General features: G+C 44.7%; 3 protein-coding genes and 1 pseudogene across 3 annotated transcripts; 1 reads left to right on the plus strand and 3 right to left on the minus strand.

Moving 5' to 3' along the window:
* The first annotated feature begins 1,104 nt into the window (after positions 1-1,104).
* Positions 1,105-2,113, plus strand: LOC125111389 (putative olfactory receptor 52P1; annotated as a pseudogene).
* A 2,250-nt stretch (positions 2,114-4,363) lies between these two features.
* Positions 4,364-5,353, minus strand: LOC125110703 (putative olfactory receptor 52P1). Its single transcript, XM_047752179.1, has one exon. It carries the CDS (start codon positions 5,351-5,353, stop codon positions 4,364-4,366), a length of 990 nt encoding a protein of 329 aa, XP_047608135.1.
* Positions 5,354-12,281: 6,928 nt separating this feature from the next.
* Positions 12,282-13,262, minus strand: LOC125110903 (putative olfactory receptor 52P1). Its single transcript, XM_047752572.1, has one exon. The coding sequence runs from the start codon at positions 13,257-13,259 to the stop codon at positions 12,282-12,284; it is 978 nt and encodes a 325-aa protein (XP_047608528.1). The 5' UTR covers positions 13,260-13,262.
* A 2,207-nt stretch (positions 13,263-15,469) lies between these two features.
* Positions 15,470-16,417, minus strand: LOC125110508 (olfactory receptor 52D1-like). The gene has a single exon (XM_047751794.1). It carries the CDS (start codon positions 16,415-16,417, stop codon positions 15,470-15,472), a length of 948 nt encoding a protein of 315 aa, XP_047607750.1.
* Between the last annotated feature and the right edge of the window lie 1,563 nt (positions 16,418-17,980).

The following is a 17,980-nucleotide window of genomic DNA, read 5'->3' on the forward strand; positions in this document are numbered from 1 at the left end:
AATCTGAATAAATAAATGCACAGCTTGAGAGTAGGAGACAGTTCTGCACCTGACTCAGCCTATGGATAACCAATGCTTTGGCTGGGCCCACCCTTGTGGTTCTTAGTAGGAATGCAAGATGCCTCAGCAACAGCATTAGGAAAATCTGCACAAAAGAAGGTTTATTACTTACAGATCCTATAAATTACATGGCACACTTAGGGCCACCAGAGAGGTACAGGGAGAGAGAGAGCTCCTTGGCCTTAGGTTCTCCTTTTATTGACATGAAGGGTGGGGGCTAGGATTTTGTGAGATCACTGTTGGTTAATTTGAAGCATAGAATCAGAAAGTAAAGTGTGGGCAGAGAGACCCAAATGGTCAACTACCAAACACAACCAAGGTCTCTAAAATAAAGAACCCAGCCTCTCTTTGTCTAGTCCTATAGCCTGTAATGTTTGTGTGAGTTAACGCTCTTTGAAGAAGATGCCTTGACAATCAAAGGTGAAGGCAGGCATTTGCATCCCAAACAAAGAAAATCTAACAGTCAGGCCTTACCCTACAGAGGCAGCCACCTGATGGTGTCCTAGTTTGGACATTACATCTGTCATATTTTGTCCAACGACCAGAGGGCTCCAGTGTTGGAAAGAAGATCATAACCAGAGAGTAGATCTCTGAAAGCAGGGGAACATGTAAAAGCAGAGAACCTCACCAGAATCCCAGCAGCCCGGTACTCTTGCAACACAAAGGGGAGTAAGCATATATCTTTTCTATATAGGAAGCTTCCCAATGAGAAGGTTATGGTTCCTTTATAAGATTCTTACACCCTTTAATTGAGGTTGAAAATCTTTTCTATTCTTACTCAGAAAGCAGGCAAAATGTTTCAAGTATAGAATTGCTGAACTGGGGACGATGAGAGTAAAGCTCCATTACGACTTCACTTACACGGAAAACAAGCCTGAGGCTCATGAAGAAGTGAATGTGAAAATAACGTAGAAGCTTAGAGATAGAACTGAAGCCGTATTGAAGATCCCATGCTTCCAAAGAGGTATCTTTCCATCTTTCTCTGAGCCCCATCTCAGGTGAGTCCTTAAAAGCCCAACTGGTAGGAAAAAACGACACACCACCATGTCTCACTGGCAGGTATCCAAACTGTCTTTAACAACCACCAACAGCTTCTACGATGCCCTCTTCAACCCCTCCAGCTTTACAACCTTCACTTTGATGGGCATACCTGGCTTAGAGTCACAGCACTTGGGCTATCTTTTCCTTTCTCCTTCATGTTTTTGGCCACCCCATTGGAAATGGTGCCATCCTCTTCCTGGTGGCCACAGAGCCCACCATCACACACCCATTTACCTTCTCCTAGCTCTGCTGATGGCGGCTGACCTCATATCCACTCTGGTCTGGTGCCTAAACTCCTCTTTCTCTTCTGGTTCAATGATCGGGATATAGCGGCCAATGCCTGTTTCACTCAGAGTTTTTCATCATGGAGCTCTGTGGTACGATCAGCCCTACTTGTTGCAATGGCCTTTGACCGATTCGTGGCTGTGTGTGAGCCATTACGCTACAACACCATCATGAGCCATTTCTTAGTTGGACGCCTAGGACTTGCAGCTCTAGCCAAGGGGTGATTCTCATCCTACCAATGCCTCTGCTGCTTCAAAGGTTGACCTTCTGCCGTATGGCCATGCCTCACACCTACTGTGACCACATGGCTGTGGTGAAACTGGTTGTTGATGACACCAGACCTAACCGTATCTATGGGCTCTTTGTGTTTTGCTTGTGGTGGGACTTGATTTACTGCTGATTGGCTTCTCCTATGGTCTCATCCTGCAGGCCGTGATACGCCTCAATTCTCGAGATGCCACCTGCAAAGCCCTTAACACCTGCTCAGCCCACCTTTTTGTCATCCTTGTCACTTATGGCCCTGCCCTCTTTCCTCCTCACCCCACCGCATTGGTCACAATATCCCGCCTCATGCCCAATTCTCCTTGCCAATCTCTACCTTCTCTCGCCTTCAGTGTTCAACCCCATTATCTATGGCATAAAGATGAAAGAAATACAAACCAAGGTGGCCAAATGCTGTGCAGAGGACCTCCATGGCTGTAAGTCCTGCCATGATACCTGTGCGTAAGTGAACAATGAGGACAACGACAACACCTTTGCCCAATCATCCAAGACCGGCTTGTATCTCCAGATGGCTGTGGGAAAGAATAGACCATGAGGGAGTGTGTGCGTGTGTGCTGGCTTATATGAAGAACTGATATGTCTGTACTCTAAAAGGGGACAGCCTAAGACAGCTCTTTGTACATAGAACCACTCTTCCAGCAAAGGGTCTCCTGATGGTTTTCACACTGTGTTCACAGTCACCAACCCCATACAAACCTTTCCTGTAAATGATCCAAGGTAACCTTTTCTTTTCTTGGTGGAAAGTTTCTATTGTTTCATTCTAATTCTCTAACTCTGTTTCTAAATAGCTTATTGTCTAAAGGGACTTGGCATACTTATCTTAGATACCTCTTTACATGTAGTAACTCTGAATTTTTTTAAATGCAATGGCAATGCAGCATCTTCATAGTATCAATTAGTGATGTGACGATATGGATGCTTATGGCAAAAACGAAGAAACTTAAAGATGACACGTATAGACTCAGAACTCACGGCTTGTTGTGATACATATACTAGAAGATTTCATTGCAAGGGAAAACATGCATCCAGATGATTATTTCAAAGACTCCTGTGACCAGGGTCCCCATCATAGAAAAGCTTACATTCAGGAAACTCCCTGTTTCTGAAGTGTTATTTATGGGCGACTCAGATCATGGACATACACGAATTTAAATGATAAAGCACTCTCATGTTGAAATAGGCTAAATCATTTTAGTAGATGAATTTCTACTAATCATTTAAAAACGGTTATCATAAGATCAATTACACTATGTAATAATGCAAGTACAAGACTGAATAGTTAGACTGAAATGACCCCTTTCTTCCTTGAAGGAAGGAAGGAAGGAAGGAGGGCAGGGAGGGAGGGAGGAGGGTAGGGAGGGAGGGAGGAGGGAGGGAGGGAGGGAGAGAGAGAGAGAGAGAGAGAGAGAGAGAGAGAGAGAGAGAGAGAGAAGAGCAGAGAGAGAGAGAAGAGAGAGAGAGAGAGAGAAGAGAGAGCAGAGAGAGAGAGATACGAGAAGAGAGAGAGAGAGATAGCGAGAGAGAGAGAAGAGAAGAAAGAAGAAAGGAAAGAAGACGAGAGAGAACAAGAGAGAGAACGGCAGTAGCACCCAAACCAAACCCAAAACAGCGTCGACCGAAAGCTTACTTCTCCAACCCTCTCTCTCTCTCCTCTTCCCTAGCTCTAAGAGAGAGAGAGAGAGAGAGAGAGAGAGAGAGAGAGGGAGAAAGAAAGAAAGAAAGAAAAGAAGAAAGAAAGAAAGAAAGAAAGAAAGAAAGAAAGAAAGACGGAAGGAAGGAAGGAAGGAAGGAAGGAAGAAAGGGGTCATTTCAGTCTAACTATTCAGTCTTGTACTTGCATTATTACATAGTGTAATTGATCTTATGATAACCATGTTTTTAAATGATTAGGTAGAAATTTCATCTACTACAATGATTTAGCCTATTTCAACATGAGAGTGCTTTATCATTTAAATTCGTGTATGTCCATGATCTGAGTCGCCCATAAATAACACTTCAGAAACAGGGAGTTTCCTGATATGTAAGCTTTTCTATGATGGGGACCCTGGTCACAGGAGTCTTTGAAATAATCATCTGGATGCATGTTTTCCCTTGCAATGAAATCTTCTAGTATATGTATCACAACAAGCCGTGAGTTCTGAGTCTATACGTGTCATCTTTAAGTTTCTTCGTTTTTGCCATAAGCATCCATATCGTCACAATCACTAATTGATACTATGAAGATGCTGCATTGCCATTGCATTTAAAAAAATTCAGAGTTACTACATGTTAAAGAGGTATCTAAGATAAGTATGCCAAGTCCCTTTAGACAATAAGCTATTTAGAAACAGAGTTAGAGAAGTAGAATGAAACAAATAGAAACTTTCCACCAAGAAAAGAAAAGGTTACCTTGGATCATTTACAGGAAAGGTTTGTATGGGGTTGGTGACTGTGAACACAGGTGTGAAAACCATCAGGAGACCCTTTGCTGGAAGAGTGGTTCTATGTACAAAGAGCTGTCTTAGGCTGTCCCCTTTTTAGAGTACAGACATATCAGTTCTTCATATAAGCCAGCACACACGCACACACTCCCTCATGGTCTATTCTTTCCACAGCTCATCTGGAGATACAAGCCGGTCTTGGATGATTGGGCAAAGGTGTTGTCAGTTGTCCTCATTGTTCACTTACGCACAGGTATCATGGCAGGACTTACAGCCTATGGAGGTCCTCTGCACAGGCATTTGGCCACCTTGGTTTGTATTTCTTTCATCTTTATGCCATAGATAATGGGGTTGAACACTGAAGGCAGGAGAAGGTAGAGATTGGCAAGGAGAATGTGGGCATGAGGCGGGATATTGTGACCAATGCGGTGCGTGAGGGAGGAAAAGAGGGCAGGGCCATAAGTGACAAGGATGACAAAAAGGTGGGCTGAGCAGGTGTTAAGGGCTTTGCAGGTGGCATCTCGAGAATTGAGGCGTATCACGGCCTGCAGGATGAGACCATAGGAGAAGCCAATCAGCAGTAAATCAAGTCCCACCACAAGCAGAAGCACAAAGAGCCCATAGATACGGTTAGGTCTGGTGTCATCACAAGCCAGTTTCACCACAGCCATGTGGTCACAGTAGGTGTGAGGCATGGCCATACGGCAGAAGGTCAACCTTTGAAGCAGCAGAGGCATTGGTAGGATGAGAATCACACCCTTGGCTAGAGCTACAAGTCCTAGGCGTCCAACTAAGAAATGGCTCATGATGGTGTTGTAGCGTAATGGCTCACACACAGCCACGAATCGGTCAAAGGCCATTGCAACAAGTAGGGCTGATCGTACCACAGATGCTCCATGGATGAAAAACCTCTGAGTGAAACAGGCATTGGCCGCTATATCCCGATCATTGAACCAGAAGAGAAAGAGGAGTTTAGGCACCAGAGCCAGAGTGGATATGAGGTCAGCCGCCATCAGCAGAGCTAGGAGAAGGTACATGGGTGTGTGAAGTGTGGGCTCTGTGGCCACCAGGAAGAGGATGGCACCATTTCCAATGAGGGTGGCCAAAAACATGAAGGAGAAAGGAAAAGATAGCCACAAGTGCTGTGACTCTAAGCCAGGTATGCCCATCAAAGTGAAGGTTGTAAAGCTGGAGCGGTTGAAGAGGGCATCGTAGAAGCTGTTGGTGGTTGTTAAAGACAGTTTGGATACCTGCCAGTGAGACATGGTGGTGTGTCGTTTTTTCCTACCAGTTGGGCTTTTAAGGACTCACCTGAGATGGGGCTCAGAGAAAGATGGAAAGATACCTCTTTGGAAGCATGGGATCTTCAATACGGCTTCAGTTCTATCTCTAAGCTTCTACGTTATTTTCACATTCACTTCTTCATGAGCCTCAGGCTTGTTTTCCGTGTAAGTGAAGTCGTAATGGAGCTTTACTCTCATCGCTCCCAGTTCAGCAATTCTATACTTGAAACATTTTGCCTGCAGTTCTGAGTAAGAATAGAAAAGATTTTCAACCTCAATTAAAGGGTGTAAGAATCTTATAAAGGAACCATAACCTTCTCATTGGGAAGCTTCCTATATAGAAAAGATATATGCTTACTCCCCTTTTGTTGCAAGAGTACCGGGCTGCTGGGATCTCTGGTGAGGTTCTCTGCTTTTACATGTTCCCCTGCTTTCAGAGATCTACTCTCTGGTTATGGTCTTCTTTCTCAACACTGGAGCCCTCTGGTCGTTGGACAAAATATGACAGATGTAATGTCCAAACTAGGACACCATCAGGTGGCTGCCTCTGTAGGGTAAGGCCTGACTGTTAGATTTTCTTTGTTTGGGATGCAAATGCCTGCCTTCACCTTTGATTGTCAAGGCATCTTCTTCAAAGAGCGTTAACTCACACAAACACATTACAGGCTATAGGACTAGACAAAGAGGGAGCCTGGGTTCCTTTATTTTAGAGACCTTGGTTGTGTTTGGTAGTTGACCATTTGGGTCTCTCTGCCCACACTTTACCTTTCTGATTCTATGCTTCAAATTAACCAACAGTGATCTCACAAAATCCTAGCCCCCACCCTTCATGTCAATAAAAGGAGAACCTAAGGCCAAGGAGCTCTCTCTCTCTCCCTGTGACCTCTCTGGGTGGCCCTAAGTGTGCCATGTAATTTATAGGATCTGTAAGTAATAAACCTTCTTTCGTTGCAGATGTTCCTAATGCTTGTTGCTGAGGGCATCTTGCATTCCTACTAAGAACCACAAGGGTGGGCCCAGCCACAGCATTGGTTATCCATAGGCTGAGTCAGGTGCAGAACTGTCTCCTACTCTCAAGCTGTGCATTTATTTATGCATTTGAGTGCCCGAGGATTTTCTTGTGACTTGTGCAATCTTTCTTTCATTCCACCTGGCCCTCATGTGTAGACTGAGTCCACTTTAATCCTGAGTAGTGTACTTCTCATTCATCCAGTGGGCTATTAATTTATTCTTCATCTCTATCATGAAGTTCTTTGAGCACAATAAGTTCATTCCTTCTTCAGTGTTTGCTCTTGCTGTTCAATCTCCCTACATATCTTCACATGACCCACTCCCTACCCTTATGTGGGTCTTAGAAAAAAAAAAACAACTTCTGTTTTCATCACACTAACAACATGTAATCTTCTGAAACATCCATTTTTCTCTACCCCCACTGACATTTTTTATACTTCATCGAGCCAGAGGAGTGGTTCCAAGTCTTAGTTGCATAGTAGAAAAATCTGAAACGTTTGCAAATGTCTGGCTCTTAGAAAACATAGATATACTAAGGAATAGTGAGAAATTCAGTGCGACCTTGCTGACAAATGCACGGACTTCTGGAGACAGGATTAGAAGTAGGTCTATGACTGACAGCTCCTTTTGCCAAAAACACTTTCCATAGTTCTTTCTTCTTTTCTTGACAAACTCAAGAGTTATCCTCAGTTAGCTCAGTCTTATCCTCACTTTCTGCACTTGCTCACATCATGGTGCTGCCCATATCTGTGTTCTGTTGCATAGAATTAACCTAAGTTTTCTTTCTTTAATCAATCTGCCTTCATTTAAGATGTATTTATTAAGTACTCACCATGAGCCAGGATTTGTATATCAGCTCTCCTTGGTCATATTTAACAATGTTTCTGCATTATTTAAAAACCATCTGACTCTCGAATCTTTTGCTCCGTCAGCCCCTACACCTCCTGTCAACTTGCTCAGCTTTCTGACTGAGGCAGTACTTTCAGATACCCAGAGTAGAGGGTGCTGAGTGGCTAGCAAATGAGTGGCCAGTCAGATAGAATTAATGGACTACAGATAGAAGGCACTTAGGGAACACAATCTGATTGAAAGAGGGGATCTAGGGGCAGCTTTAATGATTTGCATCAGAACTTACCTGGAAAGGCAGTACTATAGTCTTCCTACCAGCTTCTTATCTTCTGATACCAGTGCCTTGTCACTCCAGAGTCACAGCCTGAATCTGCCTAATTTGTGCTTCATAGAACACATTTTATTTTTTGCTGAGTGGATCTTAACCCTGGAAGGGGATCCCTGCCTACCCTTGGTCTCCTCTTACTTCTTTTTCCTGGGACACAACACATAAGCTGCCTTTCTACAGGGAACCAAGGCTCTGACACTATGTAAGGGAAACTTTGAACTCTGGTTTCATCATCCAACAACCCTGGGTGCAACCATGACTCTCTCAAAGAAAGAGGGACAGTAACTTTTTTAAAAAGGACCAGTTTATTAGGGGATCCCACTGGGCTTCATTCAAAAAGCAATATACCCTGAAAAAGAGTTCTCAGGGGAAAAGGGATCATTTTGCCTTTCCCAGTGTTTACGTAATGATGGTATTATATGACTTACCTCTATGTGGCGGATGCCCATAGATACAGCTTTAACACTTTAATGGGAATAGAGACTTTTGAATATGATCATGCTTCAGTGGATAATAGTCTGCAGCCCTACAAAACAGTGAATGCTGTGTAGGGGAGCAAAATTCTCCACCTTAAATTTCTAGGAACACCATAAGCAATAAAAACAAACATCTGTCCATCAATAGGTACTGCTGAAATAAATGCTGACAAATACAGAAAGGAATGTGACAGAGTCATGCAAAGGAATGAAACAGGTATGTCTATGCTAATGGGATGATTGCTAAGAGATATCACTAAAGAACAAAATTTTAAATTGTAGTAATACATTCCTATTTATATGTTTGTAAGCTACAATTTAAGGTCACACACAAAAGTATTCTTTGTTCAATTTTTCCTATACATTTTTTCCATGGGAGGCATGTAGAGACGTCTATCTTAGCTTAAAACGCATTTTTCTTAAGTTCACTTAATAATTAGCTCAACATTAGAATATTCTATCACCAGATTTAGAGTGGTCCCCAAGCAGGACCATCCATCCAGATCTCAACGTCCTGATCCTAGTTTTCAGGACTCCAGTTTATCTAAACAACAAGGTCTGGTTACGCTGTAGTGGACAAGGGCGTCGTGATGTTTTGTGGTATTAAAAAAAGAGTGATAATAAAAATTTTAGAACAGTTAAATACAAAATTAATTGGTTTTGCCATTAATACCATATTTAAGCAAAGGATAAACCATTCAATATAATGAGGTGAGAGGAGACAACACAAATTGAAATCATTTTTATTTCTCACCTACCAGCCATGACTTAACCTTCATCTGATCAATTCCAGGTTTGTAGCTCAGAAATCCTTCCATGAAATCAGACCATCTCTGAGACAGCTCTGCTGCCTTACAGCTGATATCCAACAGATCACGGTTCATATCCAAATCCACCAAACGCTGGTGAAGTTTTCTCTCATTATGGTCAGTCGTGTTGTGTATATTCCCTGTGGGACCGTACCTCCCATTCTTCTGCCATTAACTTACTTGAATTAGTACTTATATTCTCAATTTTAGTCCTCTCTCATATTTGAAAACGAATCAAATTTGTAGCTGCTTCCATAGAACACATGACCTATAAACTCTGAGCACTCCCTAATACTCCCCAGAATGATAACAAAATATCTTTTTTCACATTGAGTTTTGCATAGAACTTTATAAGTTGAAACAAAGAAAAACAAAGCAATGTGTGTCAAAAGCTGAAGCATTCACCATCTGCAAAACAGACCCTCAGTGGGTGGTACACATGCAGAGTATCAGACCCTGATGTTAAGATCTGAATATGCAGATCTATCTGCAGGCATCATCACCACAGACCTGAATATTGAAATGCTGTGATAGAGTTGCTGGCCTGTAAGACTCCAGGACCCAAGAAGGTGATATTTCAAAAGGAATAAGACAAAATGTAAGGAGACACGTAGCTAGATAAATATATTTTATTTTCTAAGATTAACTAAAGTTGAGAAGTGGCGAGTATGTTATCATACTCTCAGATGTATTGGTTTATTAAAACTGCGACAGGGACTAAAGCTTTAAGAAGAGAACTTCCAAGCAGTATCATTTTAAGTAGAGACGTTGAAAATGCCTAAAAGTCTATGGTAAACTAATGAGAGGTTCATTTGGGAAAAGCATTTCCAGTCACATGATATAAAATTTTGTATCTCGCAAGTGGAAATAAACTCTTATTTTCAAATACAAACTAAGAAACTGCACTTGACACCACCGGATATGACTAAGAGAATACCACCAAGCCTCCAACAGAGACGTCAGCTCTCCTGCAGGTGCATGGACGATAATCAGGAGAGGAGTGTAGCGGTGCCTTTATTTCTCTCCAAACGGGGCATGAGCACCATCTGGGGAGGAGTTCTCCACAGAGGAAAAATAGAAGAAGCATGTTAGGGAAAGGAGCCCTGCAGTGGGGGTCTTTCTCAATCCTGCAGGGAAGGGACCACACAAAGGTGGGGCACCAGCAGCTGCCTTGGTCCTCATTTTCCATGTGAGGCAGGGCTGTTTTTTCTCTCATTTGTGGTGGAGGAGGATGCATGGAGGGCAGAGAAATGTTACTTACCAGAGAACCAAAGTAGAAAACTCCGGGACTGGTGATACCAAATAAAAACAAAGGAATGTGCTGCTTGGTCCCATCCCATCAAGGGCAAAAAATAAATTAATTTAAAAAAAAAGGAAATTTACAACTGGCAGCAAAGAAAGAAAGCACATTAAAAATGAACAAAACAAAGCACAAAATCCTGCTGCACGTACAAGGTCAAAGTTAAGTAAATATTTGTCATATTTATAAAAAAAGGAATTCTATCTAGATGTTCGTAGAGGCACTTACATTTCAAATATATAAACAGTAGAGTAGGCATCATAACACATGTTTAGAGGGTTTGCTTCTAGGAACTGGAATCATATAAGAGTCGAAGGAAGACTTTTACATTTAAGTGTGTGTCTTATCACATTTGATTGCTTTACAAAGCATATGTAGTATTTTAACAACAAAAACAGAAAGCACAGATGAATGAATAGCATTCTTATGTGGTTCTGTGTAAAAAAGAAGACACAACAAGAAGTAAGATTTGAGAACTATACGTATCTATAGCTGCTCTTTTCTTTCTAAGTCAACTTTTATGTATGTTTTAAAGAATATCTTCTAGTTAGCTATCATTGTGCAAATTAAATTATTTGAATGAGATAATTTTAACCAAAAGTTGAAAAAATTAAAATAGTCATTCCAGGAGTTCCCACTGTGGCTCAGAGGGTTAAGAACTGGACATAGTATCCATGAGGATGCGGGCTTGATCCCTACATCTCTCAGTGGGTTAAGGATCCAGTGGTGCCACAAGCCGTGGTGTAGGTTGCAGATGTGGTTCCGATTTGACCCCTAGCCCAGGAACTTCCGTATGCAGCCCATGTGGCCCTAAAAAGAAAGAAAAAAGAAAAATAATTCCATTTGTTAGGCTCAACCTGTGAGCCCTCTACTAACCTGAACGAAAGTCCAGAGCCTACTGCGATGCCTCAGTCACGTAGATGGTTGCATTAGACAATCCTTGTCCCCATTCATAACTCTTTTGGTCACCCACTGTATTCACACACCCAGTTCCACGCTGGTGTAAGCAGACAGTCACCCTCAGGTCATGCCTAGTGTGTGAAACATCTTACCATGTGGTGCCCTGAGTGTACGGCTCAGGATAAGCCCAGAAAGCAGCTCTGCTGTCTTGCATCCACACCCAGAGTTGACACCTGCTGGGAGGACCAGGATCCCCGCAGGAGTCTTTGGGTAAAGTTCTTTCATTCCCTGGGGAAGACAGCTCTGGAATGTATTTCATCACGGTCCTGGCAGGGCCGGACAACTGTCTTCACTGGCGGTGTGCAGCGCACAGGAAATCCTTGCCTTAGCTTCCTCTCTTTCCCGCTTTCCTGTTTCACTCCACCAGTTGACGAGAGCCCATCCTTCGTGGCCACGTTTCTAAAGGAACTGCCAGTATGCAAGCTTTTGTCTCAGACCCTGTTTCTGGAGAACCCAGGCTTGTATTCTTCAATGCTGCAAAATCTTTTGCCCCAATACCTGAACCTCTACTCAGAGGTATCACCTCCCTGAAAATTTATTAGAAATTATCTATTTATACAACTACTATATAATTATTTTCTAATTGTTTACAAGTTGAGGGCTTGGGACCATTTCAAGGCGTCAGTTCTCTGTAGAGTCTCCTGTAGTTCTATAAGTCCTGCAGCCCAATTATAAGACAGCAGGTATGAGAAATTCGTGATTCCAAATATATTTTGTACTTTCCCAGACCTTCATACGCCCACCAAACAGTCTTAATATCTAACTTCCTCCTAATACACGAATACAAAATCCACACCCACACCTACACACACGTTGTCCTTGCGATGGCAAAGTGGCAGGCAAATTGTTGCAATTTGCCCGTATATTCTCTTCATGTGGGAATCTCCCACCTCATGTCACCTGCATTTAGTATGTGTTGTCCAAAGGTATTTTATGTACATTATCAGATACAGTTTACCAATTACTACATCAGTATGGAGAAAATACATTGTTATTATTACCTGAGAGCCTTGCTTTGGAAACAATGAGAGCAAGACATTCTCCTGTATCTTAGCCTCTCTGTTTAAGAATTTTGGCATATAATTTGCCAATATGGCATATTCTGCCCACTAGCCAATTCCTCCAAGAACTGTATTCCATTAACATGTGTTCGCTCATAAGCAGCAGTGCCAGATGTTCACACAGGTGTCTTTCCATGGGTAATGTTTAAGGGTTCCTTTCTCCAGCAGTCGTATTTTGTCCATTTGTCCCGAAACTCCTTGGTTTTCACGGCGTAAATGATAGGATTGAGCATTGGAGGCACAAGGAAATACAGGCTGCCAAGGATGCTGTGCACGTGAGGTGGAATTCCTCGGCCAAAGCGGTGACTGAGAAATGAAAACAGTGAAGGGGTGTAAGAGAGCAGCATGACAGAGACGTGGGCGGTGCAGGTGTGGACCGCTTTTCGGTGGGCTTCCTTGGAAGAGAGCCGCAGGACGGCCCGGACGATCAGCACGTAGGACGAGGCAATGGCTGCGACGTCCCCCCCAGCAACCAGCAGGGCCACCGCCAGGCCGTACACCCTGTTGGCCGTGGTGTCCACACAGACCACCTTCACCACTGCCATGTGCTCGCAGTAGGTGGCGGGGATGACGCGTCCGGGGCGGAAGGGCAGGTGCTGGAGGAGCACGGGCATGGGGAGAATCAGCAGCATGGCTCTCCCCACACTCGCCAGGCCAATGAGCCCAATGCGACCGTTGGAGAGGAGGGCGGCGTAGCGCAGGGGCTCGCAGATGGCCACGTAGCGGTCAAAGGCCATGGCCGTGAGGACGGCCGACTGCAAGGCAGAGATGGAGTGGATGAAGAAGAGCTGGGCCAGGCAGCCCCCGTAGCTGATCTCGCTCCGGCCAAACCAGAAGAGGCCCAGCACCTTGGGCACGGTGCTGGTGGACATGCCCAGGTCCGTGAGGGCCAGCATGCACAGCAGCAGGAACATGGGCTTGTGCAGGGAGCGCTCGGCGGAGATGGTGAAGACGATGGCGCAGTTCCCGACGACGGTGACGAGGTACATGGCACTGAAGGGGACGGAGAGCCAGCGCTGCCTGTCCTCCATCCCAGGGACGCCTTGGAGAAGGAAGACGGAGGGGTGGCGCTGGGAGGCGTTGCAACCGCTCATGCTGGCCCCCCGGGAAGCCCCTGGGAAGAGCGAGAGAGACGCCACTGAGCCTCCGCCTCAGAGGGAATCGGGAATTTCCGAGGAGATGCACAAGTTGGCATATTGAGATGCCAAAAATGATTCTGAAATCATGGCAATGTGCCTCATACGGTAGGGTAGTGTGCTGTCGCAGTGTAGTGGTGATAACGTGGCATAAAAACATTGAGTATTACAGTTGTAATAACGTGGCATAAAAACATTATTACAGTAGTAATAACATGGCATAAAAACATTAAGTATTGCAGTGGTAGTAATGTGGCATAAAAACATTAACTTCTGAGAGAATATATTTCATGATAAGGTTTTATATTACAATTTTATTTATGAAATATTTAACTGATACTTCATTCATTATCTATTTTAAGACACACCATTAAATTTATAAGAATACACTGCTGTATTTTTGAATGCATGTGCACTGAAAGACAGCAACTTGAAGTACGTGGAACAAAAACAGAAATATAGGAGTTTGTGTCGTGCTTCCGTGGGTCAAAAACCCAACACAGTGTTGTGAGGATGCAGATTCAATCCCTGGCCTCCCTCAATGGGTTAAGGATCTGGCGTTTCCACACGCCGTGGCATAGTTCACAGCCACAGCTCTGATTTGACCCCTAGTCTACAAACGCCCGTATGCAGCAGGTGAGACTATAGAAAGAAAAAATAAAATAAAAAACAATGGGTCAATGAAGACATCCAAAAAGGATATTTAAAAATACCTTGAGACAAACAAAAATAGAAATACACAGAAAAATTGACAAAATATCCCTTGCTCTTCTTAGCAAGCACAGTGTCAAATACGGTCAATGAAAAATTATTGATAAAGTAAGAGAACCTAAAAACTTAGAGTAGAATTCTAATCCAAAAATTAAAGAATACATGCTTACCGCAGATTTAGGAACTGTGGGGACCATTTTTTAAGAGAATGTATAATGATGAATAAGAATGAAGCAGGCCATGGGGTTCTGAGCACCTGAGGCTCAGAGACAAGGCGACCAGAAGGTGAACTTAGAGCTACAACCACTTACCTGAATGGGAGGCAGTGAGCCAATGGAAAGCTAGTCCCACACCCCTTCTTCAAATGTGTGTGTATGAGCGTGTCCACACCAAGGTGGGTGTATCTCAGCAAACGTGTTTGGCCCTTGGTGAGCACACTCATGGCCCTGCATCTTCCACGCCTCACGTTCAGGCACCTAGAATCCAAGGTGTGGCTCTTTAAGTAACTGAAGTAAAGACCCCCAGGGATCCCAGCAGTAGCTCTGTGTTGCTCCCTCTCTCCCCAGACACACACGCAAGGCGCCACCACCGTTATGTGTAAGATTGACCCTGGAGGTTGTCCTGGGCTCCCAGGAGATGAGGCTGGTTGACCTTAGGGATCTTGGGGCTGTTCAGCCTTTGCCAGTCCTGGAGGAGAATGAGGATAGAGAGGGTGAAAAAAAGCTAAGTCTGGAACTAGATTAGGGCCTGGCAGTTTGCGTGTCCTAAAGGGCCTCCTTCCTTCGCACATGTGCATGTGAGAGCTTGTGTGTATGTGTGGGGGGTGGGGGGAGTTTACCCCTGGCTGAAGTATTCAGGTGCATTAAATAGACAGAGGTGCAAACTCTGTTGTTGGTACCCTGGTGAAATAGCGTCAGCAGCCTCAAGTTCTGTCCATCCCGCACCACTTTCTGACTTCACTTTTTTCTCATGCTCGTTCTGCAGCACTCACCCGGGCATTTCCTTCCATAGCCACTGTCTCCCTCGGTACCCGCACCTCTCATACCCCAGCCTCCTCCCAACCCCTGAATCCAAACATGACCATTTTTCTTTTCCCAGAAGTCCAAAGGAAGCAAAGTATTACAGTTTGTCAAAAGTCCATTGCAAAGTCCACTGCAAAATCCATGAGACAGAGCAAAACCGTCACGAAATCTTGCAAAGACGAAACAGTAGTGAGTCTCGGCCAGATTCTAAATCCTGGTCGTAGTGCCAGTTCTGCCCACAGTCAGGCTCTGTAGGGAGACCTTCTTTAGATTTAAGGGTCAAACTACTTAAAACACTCTCAGATAATACATGGTACTGGCTTGCTAGAATTAGCAGAAACAGCAACGTCTAATCCACAGATAAGAGGTTCGTGAGAAGGTAGAAGAAGTAGCTACAACGTTCCCCCTCTGTCTGTGGGGTAAGGAGGGAGTAAACTACCTCCTCCCCATAAAAAGGCCAATAATCCTCAGGCGGATCTGTTTGGTGTTAACGCCGTAGACCAGGGGGTTGAGGACAGGGGGTAAGAGGAGATAGAGATTTGCCAGTACGATGTGGACATGAGGAGGTACCTGGTGGCCAAAGCGGTGGGTGAAAAAGGAAAAAAAGGCAGGTACATAAAATACAAGGATCACACATACGTGGGCCCCGCAAGTGCTAAACGCTCGGCATTGGGCATCCTTCGAGGGCAGGCGCAGCACCGCCCGCAGGATCAAGCCGTAGGAGGTGGCGATGAGGACCGCATCCATGCCAGTGACCGAAAGGGCCACCGTGAGACCGTAAATGGTGTTGGGCTTGATGCTGGCACAGGCCAGCTTGGCAATGCCCATGTGCTCACAGTAGGTGTGGGAGATGATGTGGTGTCCACAGAAGGGCAAGCGTTCGATGAGGACGACAAAGGGGAAAACAAAGAGAGAGCCACGGATCACACATGCCAGACCCATCTTCCCGATCACTGCGGCATTGAGGATGGATGTGTAATGCAGGGGGCGGCAGATGGCCACATAGCGGTCAAAAGCCATGGCCAGCAGAACAGCTGATTCCGTGGCAAAGATTGCATGCACAAAAAACATCTGGGTGAGGCAGCCACGGTAGGAAATTACATGGGACTTGAGCCAGAAGATTGCTAGCATTTTGGGCAGCGTGGTTGAACAGAGGAAGACGTCGGTGATGGAGAGCAGGCACAGGAAGAGGTACATTGGCTCGCGCAGAGTTCTTTCCCTCGCGACGATGTAGAGGATGGCGCTGTTCGCGACCAGGGCAAGGATGTACATGGAGCAGAAGGGGATGGCAGCCCAGATGTGCTGGTCCCTCATCCCGGGGATTCCAAGTAAAATAAACAGGGAAGGATGGAAGGATGCATTGGGGACAGAGGCAGAAATCATACTGACGAAGAGATTCAGGCTTTACCTTCCTAAAAGTTATTTGAAAACGAAATGAAGTCATTCTAGAAAACGAGTATCAATTTTTCCTACCAATCCATTTAATTTCTTCCATCTCCTCCACTTCCACCAGTTCTACTCCAATTCAGGCCTTCCTCATTTCTTTCCTGGGTTATTAAAATAGCTTTGCAACTGTTCCGCCCACTTTCAGGATTGCCGTCTTCCAGTGAAACCTCTAGATTTTGGCCTCATGTTCTAACACGTGAAAATCATTCACTCAAATACAAATATGCATTTCTTAGTGCCTGTGGTGCAGAATATCTTATGTTCGCCTCCTCAGGTCCACCCTCCACCACGCTCCACTTGTTCTGGGCCCTGGGACACTGGGCCACCCTGGCAGACCCCTGTCCTCTCACTTCTGGCTGGACTTGGCAGTGGGCAACACCAATGGGAGGCTGGAGGAGATCAGGAATGCATTCCTTCCGCTATCTCTCAGCAGGCTTGCTGCACCCTGGCCACATCTCTCTGCAAGCAGCCTTGTCTGGCTCCAGTTTTTCTCTTGTAACCATATTCTCCTCGAGTCCCTTTAGTCCAAGGGTTGTAACAGTGCCCACTGTCGTTAACCCAAGAATGTCACAAGCCCTTTCCATTGTCTTACACATTTGAAAGCGGCTTTCAAATTACACTGTTCTGAAATCCCCTAAACCTTTTTTTGTTGTTGTTGTTGCTTTTTAGGGCATATGGAAGTTTCCAGGCTAGGGGTTGAAACAGAGCTACAGCTGTCAGCCTACACCATGGCCACAGCACTTCAGGATCCAAGTCGAGTCTGAAACCCGCATCACAGCTCACAGCAATGCCAGATCCCTGACCTGCTGAACAAGGCTAGGCATTAAACCCGTATCCTCATAGATACTAGCTGGATTCATTTCCCTGTGCCCCAGCAGGAACTCCCTGAAATTCCCTAATTCTGCATGCACTCTCCTGCTAGGATTTTTTTCTCTTTGTGCTTTCGCTCACCCATCTAGCACTATTTACCAACACACTCCACCACGTAGTTCGTGTTCCAACCACAGCTGAGTGCTTTGAAATGTCCAAAAGCTTGTTTTATCACACCCGCAGGCCTTTGCACATGGAGCTTTTTCGTACAGAATAGATATTTCCATTTGGTCCCCGGCCAGTAGCTAATAGCCATTCAAAGTCACATGAATCCCTTCTGCTACAATAAAAGCATCACCCATCTTAAGCTCAACTCCCTTAGGAATTATAAACTCGTTTGATAATTCTGTGTATGCCCCTTATCCCATTACATGAGGCAATTTCTGAGTCTCTTTTTTTGCTCTGTCTGGGATCAATGCCTTACGTGCATACTAGGACACTAAGGAATGGTTGATAAGTAAATGGGGCCCCATGGGTGAGACCCTGGGGTTTACAGGGGAGTTATACCAGGGAAGGTTTTTAGCAGTGACCGGGCAATGGTTTGAGATGGTGGTGACAGCAAAGGGGAAACAAGAAAGAGCCATCTTGCCTCGAGAGATTCCTGTACATGCAGTCAGAGTCATCATTCCT

The sequence above is a fragment of the Phacochoerus africanus genome, chromosome 11 (assembly GCF_016906955.1).
Source record: "Phacochoerus africanus isolate WHEZ1 chromosome 11, ROS_Pafr_v1, whole genome shotgun sequence".
Lineage (NCBI taxonomy): Eukaryota > Metazoa > Chordata > Mammalia > Artiodactyla > Suidae > Phacochoerus > Phacochoerus africanus.